The sequence below is a fragment of the Lepidochelys kempii genome, chromosome 13, assembly GCF_965140265.1.
Source record: "Lepidochelys kempii isolate rLepKem1 chromosome 13, rLepKem1.hap2, whole genome shotgun sequence".
In the NCBI taxonomy this organism is placed as follows: domain Eukaryota; kingdom Metazoa; phylum Chordata; order Testudines; family Cheloniidae; genus Lepidochelys; species Lepidochelys kempii.
Genome location: NC_133268.1, coordinates 6,927,464 through 6,940,246, shown reverse-complemented (window position 1 = coordinate 6,940,246; position 12,783 = coordinate 6,927,464). Strand labels below are relative to the sequence as shown.

The 12,783-nt window shown below is 36.8% G+C and overlaps 1 protein-coding gene across 6 annotated transcripts in view; it reads right to left on the bottom strand.

The window, feature by feature from the left end:
- DIDO1 (death inducer-obliterator 1) overlaps positions 1–12,783 on the bottom strand; it is an 88,403-nt gene that overhangs the window by 67,495 nt on the left and 8,125 nt on the right. For 4 of the 6 annotated variants that reach the window (XM_073309100.1, XM_073309106.1, XM_073309108.1 and 1 more), the window contains exon 2: positions 1,358–1,544. The exons of 1 other annotated variant lie outside the window; for it this stretch is intronic. In XM_073309100.1, the coding sequence (XP_073165201.1) occupies positions 1,358–1,522 (165 nt within the window). In that variant the 5' untranslated portion in view covers positions 1,523–1,544. Of the gene's footprint in view, positions 1–1,357; positions 1,545–9,755; positions 9,887–12,783 lie in introns of all 6 variants that reach the window. One more of the 6 variants, XM_073309101.1, reaches the window with a different exon arrangement.

The following is a 12,783-nucleotide window of genomic DNA, read 5'->3' as shown; positions in this document are numbered from 1 at the left end:
TTTTACAGCAAAAAAGTAGGCCTGGTCTAAACTTAAAAAGTTTTACCAGTATAACTATATTGGCAAGGAGTGTGATTTTTTTCATGGTCACAGTTATGCGCGTATAAACCCTAGTTCAGATGCAATTATACTGATATACGTCACTTTTTACCGGTATAATTTATTTCACTTTGCCAAACCAGAATAAGCTATACAGTTTAACTATGCTAACATAGCTAGAGGGGCACAATTTGTAAGTGTGGACACGACCATAGCTTCAAAGATTTAAAAACTAGAAATTAGTTAGTGGTTTAAAAGTAGGGAAGATTAAGAGTTCCAGATGAAGCTCCACAAGTGAGAAATTGTCCCTATGCTCATGTCCACTCTACAAAGACTCCCAAACCTGAACAGTTTTCAAAATCTATCTTTGAATATTTTTCAAGAAATATGATTTTATGAGCAGGTACAGCCTGCGTGAATGGGGCAAAACTTTTTTAAAATGTTTCATGAAAACTAGACTAGGCCAAAGAAGGGCTGACAACCACCATTTGTTAAGAGATCTCCCTCTACCATAGGAGCTAACTCTGCTGGCAAAAACTTTTTCAAGATTATTTCAGAATCAGGAACTTACTTTTCTACAGGAACAAAGCTAACTGTTGTCCAGAGGAAAGTACAGAAAAGCCTAACCCAATTGGAGTACAGCGATCAGGCTTGGAACAGGACGCAGGATAGAACCAATAAAGTCAGTTTTGAATTGAACTTGAACATAAGCCAGTGACAGAGAACAAAGGTAACATGATTCCATTTCTTGGAACAAACAATGATTTAGGAGCAATTGCAAGAAGAACTGCAACAGTAAAGGTAAAAAGTGATTAAAACATAACAAGGATTTCAGGATGATAAGGATGAATTCTGGTACTGTAATGTACCAGAGGTGGAGATAGGCAAATGTAAGGACAAATTAAGGACACGTACAATCCTACATGTCCCAACACATCCTCCCTACAATTTATTTGTTCAAATGAAACTGTCCAAGTTCACAAACCCCAGAGTCTTACAGCATATTTGCTATTTTTAACCACGTGTTACTACTTGGGAAATGATCATCTCCAGTGCCATTACATTTTCCAAATGAAAACAGAAATTTGCCATTCTTCTCAGCTGGTACATGAAATAGTAAAGCAATCCAAATAATTGTTCTATCACTGACAGCAACAGATAAACTAATGCTGCATACGGACAAATTCAGGTTGTTCCCTGCTTTCTGAATACTTCCCAAGTACATTTCAAGTCTTCCAAAAAAGAAACAAATAAAAAACCCAGAGTAGTATAACCTAATTTTAAGAACCCTATTACTGTTTATAAAGGCATTGGGTACCTGCACTAATTTGTACTTTGCTTCATTGTCTGAATCAGTGGCTATATCCAAGGAGTCAGTGGTAGATGGCTGAAGACAGTCTGAATTTAAAGTGCCTTCTTCCACGATGTTGCTCCGTAATAACCGCTCAATCTCCCTGTTCAGAATCTCCAATTCATCACACATCACGCAATTCTAAGAGATATACCTGAAGGAAGAGGGAAAGTCAGCTAATCACTACTTGTTCAATTCTAATAAAATACCCTACTATTATTATACAACATATGCCACTGAATGAAAACTAAAAATTAAATATATGTGCCCTAACATATCTTATTTGAATCTTTCAGCTTGTAACATACTACTGACTTCAGAATGTCCTCTGCTGATTGTGCAAATAAATCCAGTTTAATATTTTTGTGCCATCAACCAGAGTCAAGGCCATATATGGAAAATTATCTTCAATATATTTAATCTTGAGGCACAGATCTGATATTACTAATGCATACCTAATACTGCAGTCAGTATTTTCTCATGTTAGGGAACATTCTGATGTTGAACAGATATGGGGTTCTCAACCTCTTTCTGAGCCCCCCCTCCCCTCCCCATGCTATGAAAACTCCATGGCCTAGAAAAACAACAACTGGTTTTCTGCATATAAAAGCCAGGGCCGGCGTTAGGGTGTACAAGCAGGGCAATTATCTGGGGCTCCATGCCACAGGGGAAACTGCAAAGCGAAGTTGCTCAGGCTTTGGCTTCAGCCCCAGGTGGCGGGGCTCAGGGTCCTGGGCTTCAGCCCCATGCGGTGGGGCTTTGGCTTTCTGCCCTGGGCCCCAGCGAGTCTAACACAGGCCCTGCTTAGAGGACCCCCTGAAACCTGCTCATGGCCCCTCAGGGGGCCCCGACCCCTGGTTGAGAACCACTGGAATAGATCATATTTTGCAATTTGTTAATAATTTTACTCAACCCAGTGGCAAGATTGCAAACTGCATTTTAAACAGTGAGTTTTAATTTAACATGACAGTTTCAAAACACCTTGGGAATGGAGGTTGTTTATAACTCTGAACAAAATGTTATGGTGGTTCTTTCAAAAGTTTATAACTGAACACTAAATTAATACAGCATTGAAACTTTATTATGCAGAAGAAAAATGCTGCTTTCCCTTTATTTTTTTTTAGTTTACATTTAACACAGTACTGTACTGTATTTGCCTCTTTTTTTTTGGCAGTCTCTGCTGCTGCCTGATTGCATACTTCCAGTTCCAAATGAGGTGTGTGGTTGACTGGTCAGTTTGTAACTCCAGTGTTCGTAACTCTGAGGTTCTACTATACATATATTTGTATGCTGTACCAATCACTATGATACCTGACTAACATACATTTTAAAGTGAACACAAGATGATGTCTCTTTTTCTCTTCCCATTCTGTATGGGGGTTAGAGGGTGGGAAGGGTAGTAGCATTTGTTTGTTTGTATAGTTAGGAATTTAGATTTTGATTTATTTTTAAATATTTGATTTGTGGGAAACCTAGGCTGAAGAAGTGAGTTTTATATTTTATTTTGAATACACTGAAGATTATAGTCAATCAAATCTCTTCCAGAAGAGAGATCCAAAGTCATGGACTGGTTAGAGAAAGCTCTGTCTATTGCATACGTAAATCTCACTTTCGAGATCAACCATTCCACTGTATCAGCCAAATGTAGCTGTCATGGGAAACCAAAGTCACCTACGCTGCATCTACACTAGACAGTGTTACAAAAATAAACCCTGCCACCTGTTCTATCATTTGGTAGCTGACCCTACGGGGAGTGTTGGCGTATACACCTATACTGCAAACAAATCCCTACTGCAGCAAGTCTTAGAGCCCTGGTCTACAGAGTCAGATTCAAGGGGTTCATGCTACAGCATGAAAAATAGACGAGAGAATGTTCTGGCTTGGGCTGGAGCTCCAGCTCTGAAATCCATCTCCCTTCCCGGGCTTCAGAGCCCAAGCCAGAACTTCTACATGGCCCTTTTTAGCACCGTAGCGTGAGCCTGAGTCTGTACACCTGGACTCAGACTCATTACTGCATGAAGGTCTTTTTTTTTCCAGTGTAGACATACCTAGTGTAAACAAGGCTCCCGCACTGGACCCGTTTTTACATTAGTTAAACCTGCTAAAAAGCAAGCTGAATTAGCACAGTAATAAAAACGTGTCCAGCTATAAGATTTATCTACTATAGGTCTCTCAGCAGTTCAGCTGAGTAAAAGAACATTTTTGTAGATGCCATAAATCCTTGCATCCCTGACCTATTTAGATACTTATTAAAAATCAGCAACTTAAAGAATATTTTTGCGGTATCAAACTAAATCATTTTATAATTGCTCTTTTTAACAATATATTACCCTAAACAATGAATTGTCAAGCTCCCACTGGCACTTATAATTATAGCACCTTCTATATTAGATAACCCCTATAGTCATCATTATTCCTCTTTATTGTCATAACACTTTTAGAGGTTCTTTGAGTACATATACAAAAAAATAAATGTACAGAATCTCACTGATAGACAGCTGTATAAAAGCTTCTTCAAAAGCTTTTCTGATTTGCTCAATGCAAAGAGCTCCCATGATACCAATGACAAAAGTGACAGCGTCAAAAAGTTCAATGACCAACTGTAATTAAAATGTCTTTGAAATACAAGCCACAGTTTTAATAAATGTAGGCAAAAATCTCTCCACAGGGTTGAAAATAACTTCAAAACAAATCCTAAATTACTGGGCTATATGAAGGTGGAGCATGGAAGGGATTGTGGCAAGAGATACAGAGCTGCAATGTAGCACCTCCACCGCCACTACTCCAGTGTATGGTCGGGAAGTGCACGTTACAGCTCCTTTGTGTTACTTGGGCTCTTAGAGTCACTAGACCCACTTAACCATGAAGTCTGCGGCCCTTCCCCGGTCCACTTCTGAACCTCAATTTACATCTCAGCGTAGAAGGAACTATTACAGAGACATCCCTCAGTAACATGCAGGAGAAGGATCCCCTTCCAGACCTGTCCTGGCTTCTCCTAACCAACCACACTGCAAGTTTAATTTGTGCAATGGGCCTTAACAAGGTTTTCATCCTTTCTCAATTTCACACTGATGCACTGAACAAAGTCTCCTTTAAACAATTAAGCATGGTATCACTACATCTGTAGTCTACTGGAAGGTACCTCCAACAAATAACTGCTCCTACAATGCCTCGTTTTGCTTTTTCAAAATGGTAATGTGATCATATCCAAAAAATAAAAAATTGTATATAGCTCAGGTATTTTCTTATCACAAACTTGTATATAAAACACAGGATATCATAAATAAGATTATAACTATTTCTAGATTCTCTTATTACATCACAAAGTGTTCTAGTTTTATTCTCATGGTTACCATGTCATTAGAACATCTCTATAAATCAGAAGTCTAGTTGTTCCTCATGCTTCAGTTGAAAGCAATACTTGGAACCACACAAATTCTGCTGACAAACAACAAAAAATAACTTTAATATGAACATGTACGTTGTAATTGAAACGGAGTACAGAAAATCTACAACAAAAAGGTCTCTGGACTGGTACACACTAAGAAAGAAAAAAATTTTTTTTTCTTTTTGATCTTCTGTACCAGTCCAGACCCCTAACTTCTCCCAAAACACTTCAAGCACCTGAGTTAGGGAAGCATAGTATCTCACAGGCAGCTGCAACACCCTTCTGCCAAAAAACACTTCTGCAGGCACCTGTACATTAATCTATAATGTCTAATGAAGTTTTACATGCCTTACAAATCTTTAACATCTTAAAAATTTCTTGGCTCAGATACCACTTTCTAAATGGCACTTTACTCCATGCTGAGATCCATTATGTAATCCTGTGGTGCCCTATGTATGTCTAACAACTGAATTTTACTCTGCTTTAGCAATTCTGGACAGAAAACGGGCAAAGCAATTTTCTGCTTCAAATGGAAGGTACATGTAATCTTTGTTCTGAATTCTGAAAGGGTCTAAACACAAATGTAGCCAGATGCAGAAATGATGGAAGACTCTCTACAAGACACTCTCCTATCCTTCAAATCAGTTTACAATGATGAGAAACAGAATCTTTACTAATAAATATACTGAAACCCGCTCCTCACGGTCTCTAAAGGGGAGTTGTGAGAGCATACCAATTTTAAGCTCCAAGCATGAATCACAGCTTGTTTTACTGATCTCAGGCTGTCAACAGCCTTCAGAAACATCTGGGTGCCTACCCACAGGAATAGAGTTAACCATTTAACCATTCTTCTGAACCCTACAACTACTCTCCCATTTGCGGTAAAACCAAAAGTCTTCCAGTCAGCAATTTTGAACATATTGTGGGTTCTAGCATCTTAGTGGGTGACCACTCAGTTGATATCGTTAGTGACATCACCCACTTTGGCTCTGTTGTCGATAACATGGGCCGCATCAAGAAAAACTTGAAGCCCTCACTGCAAAACTGTCATCAGTAATGAAGCATCTCATTAAGAACATTTTTCACAACCAAACACCCTGATAAGCAGAGAGATGAAGCTGAGAATACATAATGCTTCAATAGCTGGATGGTGTAAGACACCTGTCCCTCATAGGCATTCTACCCAGTAGTGTGCCAGATTTGGCTAAGGACAGATCATCATGGAGGCACATAGTACATTTGGTGGCCTCTAAGCTGTCCACCCAACAGCATGAAAACTAGCCTACAACTGCTGCAAACTGGACTTTAATGTTGGTAGCAGTCAGGCTCATGTCTACCTGGCTTGAAGAAATTCTAGAATGGCAGCAATATTGCAAGACAATCTTTCCCTCCTCCTGCCAATCACAGAATGACCTCCCAATTCTCTAGTTTTCTAGAAGGTTGATGATCACTAGACTTCAAACACAGTACACCTTTTGTACATTCAGCAACCAACTGAAAGAGAATCTTGTCAGATCCTCATTATGGATTCTTCTGATTAGCAGAAGATCTTGTATCACTAATATTATTATTGACCTAATCAAAGACATACTCATTAACTCTGGCAAGGCTACAATGCACACGAATATGCAACTAGGAATGAATCTCAACCAGTAGAGGTTAATAGCAAAGATTCCTCTTCTCAAAACACTGGCTTTAACAGGGAGAAGAAAACATTCACAAGCAGCTGTAATGGGAACCTCTAATAAATTTCCCAAATAGCTTCAGCATGAAATTGACCTGCTTCTTACCAGTTTCACAGTTGCTCAGGGAACTTAGAAACAGCACTGAAAAGGGACAACATTTGGGCATTTTTCACACTGCAAAGCATAGCATTGGAGTGGTTTTTCTAAAGGCTCAGGAAGACATCATGACCTCAAGTTTGTACACAGTTCACATTTGGATGATTATCTTCATATTCATAAGGGTTAGGTCAGACTGGCTCTTTGGACAATGATTACCTATTGGTAGTTTTATGTGGTTATTTTAAAATAACATTTTAATGTTTCTATATACGTTATAGAGCCTGATAGTTTCTATACCCTGCATGGTCCTCTCACACAGTCCTTGCACAGCTGACAAGCTCCACAGAAAGTCCTGTCACTGAGCAATTCTGAAAATATTCTTTAAAACAAAGGATATTCACAAGCCAAAAAAAAAAAAAAAATCATGTCTAATTGGAATAGCTATCAATTACTTAAGGGGAAACCACTTTAAAATGCTGTCATTTCTTTTCTTTTTTTAAAAAAAACCACGTCAAAAAACCCACATTAAAGCTTGGAATTTCAAAATTATTACTACACTTAAAAGTTATGGGACCACACAGTTAATCTAAGATAAACATTCTTAATTCTGCATTGGTAAAAACAAATAGACAGGTCTATCTTCAAGTCCTATACATCAGTGATTCCAAAGAAATGAAGAAGCCATCTAACAGCAACGCTCCCTCCTGCAAATATACAATACACTCCTATAATATTTAAACCAAAGTATTTTAAACCAGTATTTAAACCATTAAGTATTCCATTATAGCCTGCCTTCTTTAAGACCACAATAAGGTTACATCTCTTCAACAAAAGCCGCTATATTCAGGACAACCACTTGGAATAACCCAGAAAAGCTTCCAATATAAAAATGTTAAACTGTGAAACAGCATAGACACATAGCTATCAAGTCTGAGACTACAATCCTCAAGACATGGACAAAAAAATCGGTAACTGAAATGCCAATGACGCAGTCTTGTGCCTGGGGGGGGCATCACACGCAGGTAAATATTCAAATAAGTCAATCTGCAGATTTCTGTATCCACAGGATACCAACTTTGTGAAGACTTAGTAAAACTTCTCTTCGCAATGTCACCATCTTACATGAATGAAGTAACCATTATGGATAGGTGCATTTACATACTTTCAGTGCTAAATTTGAAGTGCTAGACTAAGGCCCCGATCACGCAAAGCATTTAACTTTAAACATGAGTAATTCCATTAAAGTCCATTTATTAGCCCTAAAGAGGTACTATAAGACTCTTAAGAGGAAGAAAAAGGTGTTTCAACTACCAGGATTGTAGGAGTAACAAAAAAAAAAAAAAGGCAGCCCTGCGATCCACTGTTTTTAATCATTGGAAGATGGGAGGAGTCAGGAGTGAATCTGTTAGCAGATGGCTGCATGTGAGCAAGTGGGTCTTTTTACAAGTAGGTGCATGCGGATACATGCAAGTGTAAATGTGAGTGTAAGTTGATATGTATAGCTTCATCAGTGAATATAAACAGTCTTGTGGAGGTGAAAAACAGAATAAATGGGATAAATTAAAGAACAACAAAGATGTTTATAGAAAAAGGAGGAAGAGTCAAAACATACAAGAGAAAGGAGAGAACATAGTACAAAATAGGAAAAGAATATAAAGGGTGAAAAAGAAAGAGGGAATATTCAAAACAATACAGAAAATATAGAACAATCTACAATAGAAAATAAAAAGTGGAATTAAATCAAAAAGGGGAAACGTGATTATAACAAAAGCACAAAGTTATGTTTGTTCTGGGTATTTTTAAGTTTATTCAATAAAAAATTGATTGCCAATGCTACAGTTAGATACAGTACAAATGGTTCAAAACTGTTTCAATTCCTTTAATTTGCAAGACCATACATAAGAGTCCGTGGCTATTTGGGAACACAGCAGCATTAGTAGGCTTATTCCTTGGGCAGTAAGTCTTGGGGAAAAAATTTCAAAATCGGAGTGCAGTTCTTTCTATAATGATACTGAGCTTAAAGGAAAATTCCATTAATTCATTCTAATACCTTCAAACAGCGAAGTAAAAATTTACCAAAAAATAAATTTAAGTTTTCAGAACAGAACAGTTTTAGAAATACTCGTCACTGTTTTGGTATGTCCAGTCAGTGATTAAAGATGGGTGGAACACAGAAAAATCCCTTAAAATATGTATGGAGTAATACGTTTATTGGCTTTTCTTGAAGAAGTCAAATTTCTACTGCAGCCTATTACAGTCTCCCATTGTCTACTACTTTTGACAATAAGAGGTGCAGTTATTAGTATAATCAAAATGGATATTTTAGGGCCTAGGCCAAGTCAGGGTAGTATATATGTAATCCTATGAAGCACAGACCTATGTGGAAGGCACGGCCCTAGTGGACCCGTGTCTTGATCGTTAGGGGACAATCCCTTTTGCCTTGCCTATCTCTGGAAGTCTGCATTTAACCAGCCTTGCTATGGAAGATTTAGAAACCTTTCTTCCAAAACTTGTGGAGGAACATTAAATATTGCACATTGTTTCCCCAAAGGCTCCTAAATTCTAATACTCATTAATCAAAGTAAGAAGTGCTGAAAATTATCTCTTATAGTAAGTATAAAATATTTTATTTTTGTTAGTATTGCAGTCAGTACAGCCTCCAAACCGTGAAATGGACTTTTATTGTGGTTCATGCAATATCAGCAATGTAACTGAATTCCACCTGTAGAATCAGTATTGAGTGGTGATGTTAAGAGACAGAAAGAACCCAGCTTGACTTACAAATCCAAAAGGAGTTTACAAGTTACAAAAATATACACTTACTTGCAAACTTCACAAATTTGGAGTAGGAGACAATGAACATAAAAACTCCAAATGGCACTTTTTACAGTCGCTTTTCAAAATCTATCTAAACGTACTTTGATGCTTTTTTATGCAGCTTCTGTTAAATCTGGATCTGCCAAAAAAACCTGAATTTTTGGTCCCACTAAACGGTTCTGTTGATCAAGGAAATCCTGAGCTGTTGAGCATAAGGATGACTGTTATACTCCACTATTTGTCAACAGCATTTGGAAGGTCACTGTACTGAAATAGTCCATGAATGACACTGAAGCTGCAAGCAAAAGTCTTCACTCCCTTCCCACTCCAAACAATCCTTTCCCCATCTCAAGGAAGTGTTAACTATTTTAAGTACCTGAAAATATTACTTTGTCAGTTGTTGAGTATCATAAAATAGCAGCTTCAAACTTGGAAAACGGAATCCCTCATGAAGCCTTGTAGAGATGGCTGTAGAACTCTTCCACAAGCTTCTGCAGCTTTTTGCTGCTGAAAACACAAAATCTACTCAAATACTCTGATGAGAAATTTCAGCATTTAACACACACATAAACAAACACCATGATTATCTTCATTCATAACTGTCTCTACATGTAAATACTGCCATGGGGCTCATTGTAATCAATGTTTACCTCTCTTGATGTTTATGTTAGAAGGCTTTAATTTCACCAAGATCTAATGATTTATGTATCAGACTTAAACATGGAGTAATATAGTCTTCGTTAGAACTAGAAGTTTCACTACTCTTATTGATATCATATTGTATAGTTTAGTTTTCCTTTAACTACTACTAGTAGTTATCTTGTAGAAGCAGCATACTTGAAGTAGTATCACGAGCAAGCTTTCTCACAGGTGCCTCATTAAATGGCATTTTTACAACTTCCCTATGATAAATCAACACCATTTGCTTTTTTTTATTTTCCACTCATACAGTTTGATGTGGCTGTCTCAAAGAGTTATTCCAAATCACCTTCAACACAGTGGACTAAGATGTAAATATTCAAATGGGGACATCTACATCAGTATCAAGGTAAGCTGAGTTATCACTAATACAGACAACTTTTTGTAAGATGCATGGGGGGGGGGGGTAGGTTAAACGTGCATTTAAGTAATGACAAAAGTGTGATGACAAAAAGACCTCCATACATTTATCCCATTATTAAAAGATAAGGAGCCAGTATAACCGCTCTTTATTACAAATACTGACTGGTTCATCATTTTCAATCTCAATTCAGGGCAAGAAAATTGAATTCATATCAGACCTCACCCCAAATTAGCAATACTTTAAGATTTATCTATAATTCTGTAGTACTCTGAATTGATTACTATAAATACCCAGGCATTAAAAATATCATGAATTCCTGCACAAACAGAAACTGGTCACATCATTAATTGAAACAGCTTTAGATGAAAAAGAAATATATAGATTACAAATTAATGAAGAACAATCTGTGTGAAAACAAATACTTTATTAACTTAAGACAGAACAGTGTCCGCAGTCAGACCTACATTTCTTCTTTTACCCATATCTTTTTTCTATTTTGTTCTTCTTGCTCTTCCTTCTTCTCGATTGCCTTCATATTTATTGAAATACATAGCTGTACAAATATTTTTCATGATTGACTTTTTTGTTTTTTCTTTTCATACCTTTTACATTTTACTGTTATAGGATTTTATAACCTGAAATTTTAATCATACCATCCAGTCGATAGGGACGTTGACTGGGAGTCAGGAGACCTGGGTTGGAGCCTCAGGTCTGCCACCGACACCTTGAATGTCCTTGGTCAACTAACTTGTCTGTGTCTTAGTTTTCGTTTAAAATAGGGCTAATGCTTATCAGCATTAGTGTGACTGTATTCACAAATAAGAATAAAGTAGTGAAAAATATTCCATGTTAGAATAACAGTTCTTTATCATGCTAAAAAGTGCATGTCATTACAAACGCACACAATATTAAGTCACTAAGGCTTCCTTTGTAATTTTGGTCTATGAAGATATTTTGTGTGCTCGTCCATCATGTAGTTATCTTTAAAAGATCTGATGCTTAAAATAAATACTTACATAATAAAAGTATGTTGCAATGTTTGTAATTAACTAAGGATTGTGAAGTCGACGAACATGAAAGCTACTACAGAAAATGTAATACCGTAACTTCCTTTGTAAAGTGCTTTGACACTTACAAATGGAAAATACTACATAAATTCTAAGCATTAGGACACTTAGGAAAACACGCCTACCATATCACTTACTTGCAATACTATCTGGTTTAAAATAAATAAAATCGATCAATCACACAGTCAAATTCCTTCATATTTTCCATATAGCAGAACCTCAGAGTTACGAACTCCTTGGGAATGGAGGTTGTTCATAACTCTGAACAAAATGTTATGGTTGTTCTTTCAAAAGTTTATAACTGAACACTGACTTCATACAAGCTTTGAAACTTTATTATGCAGAAGAAAAAAGGCCGCTTTCCCTTAATCTTTTTAGTAGTTTATGTTTAACACAGTACCTTACTGTATTGGCTTTTTTTCTTTTTTCTCCTTTTTGGTCTTTGCTGCTGCCTGATTGCGTACTTTCAGTTCCAAATGAGGTGTGTGGTTGACTGATCAGCTCATAACGCTGGTGTTGGTAACTCTGAGGTCCTATTGTACCTAATCAACAACTACTTCCCATGAAATAATGTCACACTCTCAAATGCTAATAAATGCTTTACAATTTGCAAGAATAAATGTAGATTTGGCAATGCGTAGCTGAGTTACACAACCATTTTTCTCTGAAACTTCCTCTCTTTTCCAAAAAGAAGCGCCATCAACTTGCAATTATTTCATGTTAGAGCTGAGACACACATGAATGCTAATATAGTGCTCTGTGATTGTTTTTAGGGCTGTGTATCAGTATCTTCATACTCCTGGACATCCTTTATATCCCTGGAAATTGAGATGTATCATTTCAATGAAGAATTTTTTCAACCTGATCAAGTTTTTCATATAAATGCACAAATACATTTACAAGAGTCTGTTCTGTATTAGCACAGTAGAGCCAATTAAAATACATTTATAAGGCATCAAATATAATAGTACAATTCTGATATCAATAATATTTTGGACTAAAAATGCCTGTCTATTTAAATTTAAATAGCTCTTCTATTTCAGGTTTCAGAGCAGCAGCCATGTTAGTCTGTATTCACAAAAAGAAAAGGAGTACTTGTGGCACCTTAGAGACTAACAAATTTATCTGAGCATAAGCTTTAGTGTTCTATTTCAAACAGCTAACTCCATGTCAAATTAAACATGAGTACATTTTACAGCAAAATGAAAGCCAAGCCAACGTGGTAGTTTACTTTAAAGTATAATTTAGATAAAAAGGAAATAACCTTTAGCAGT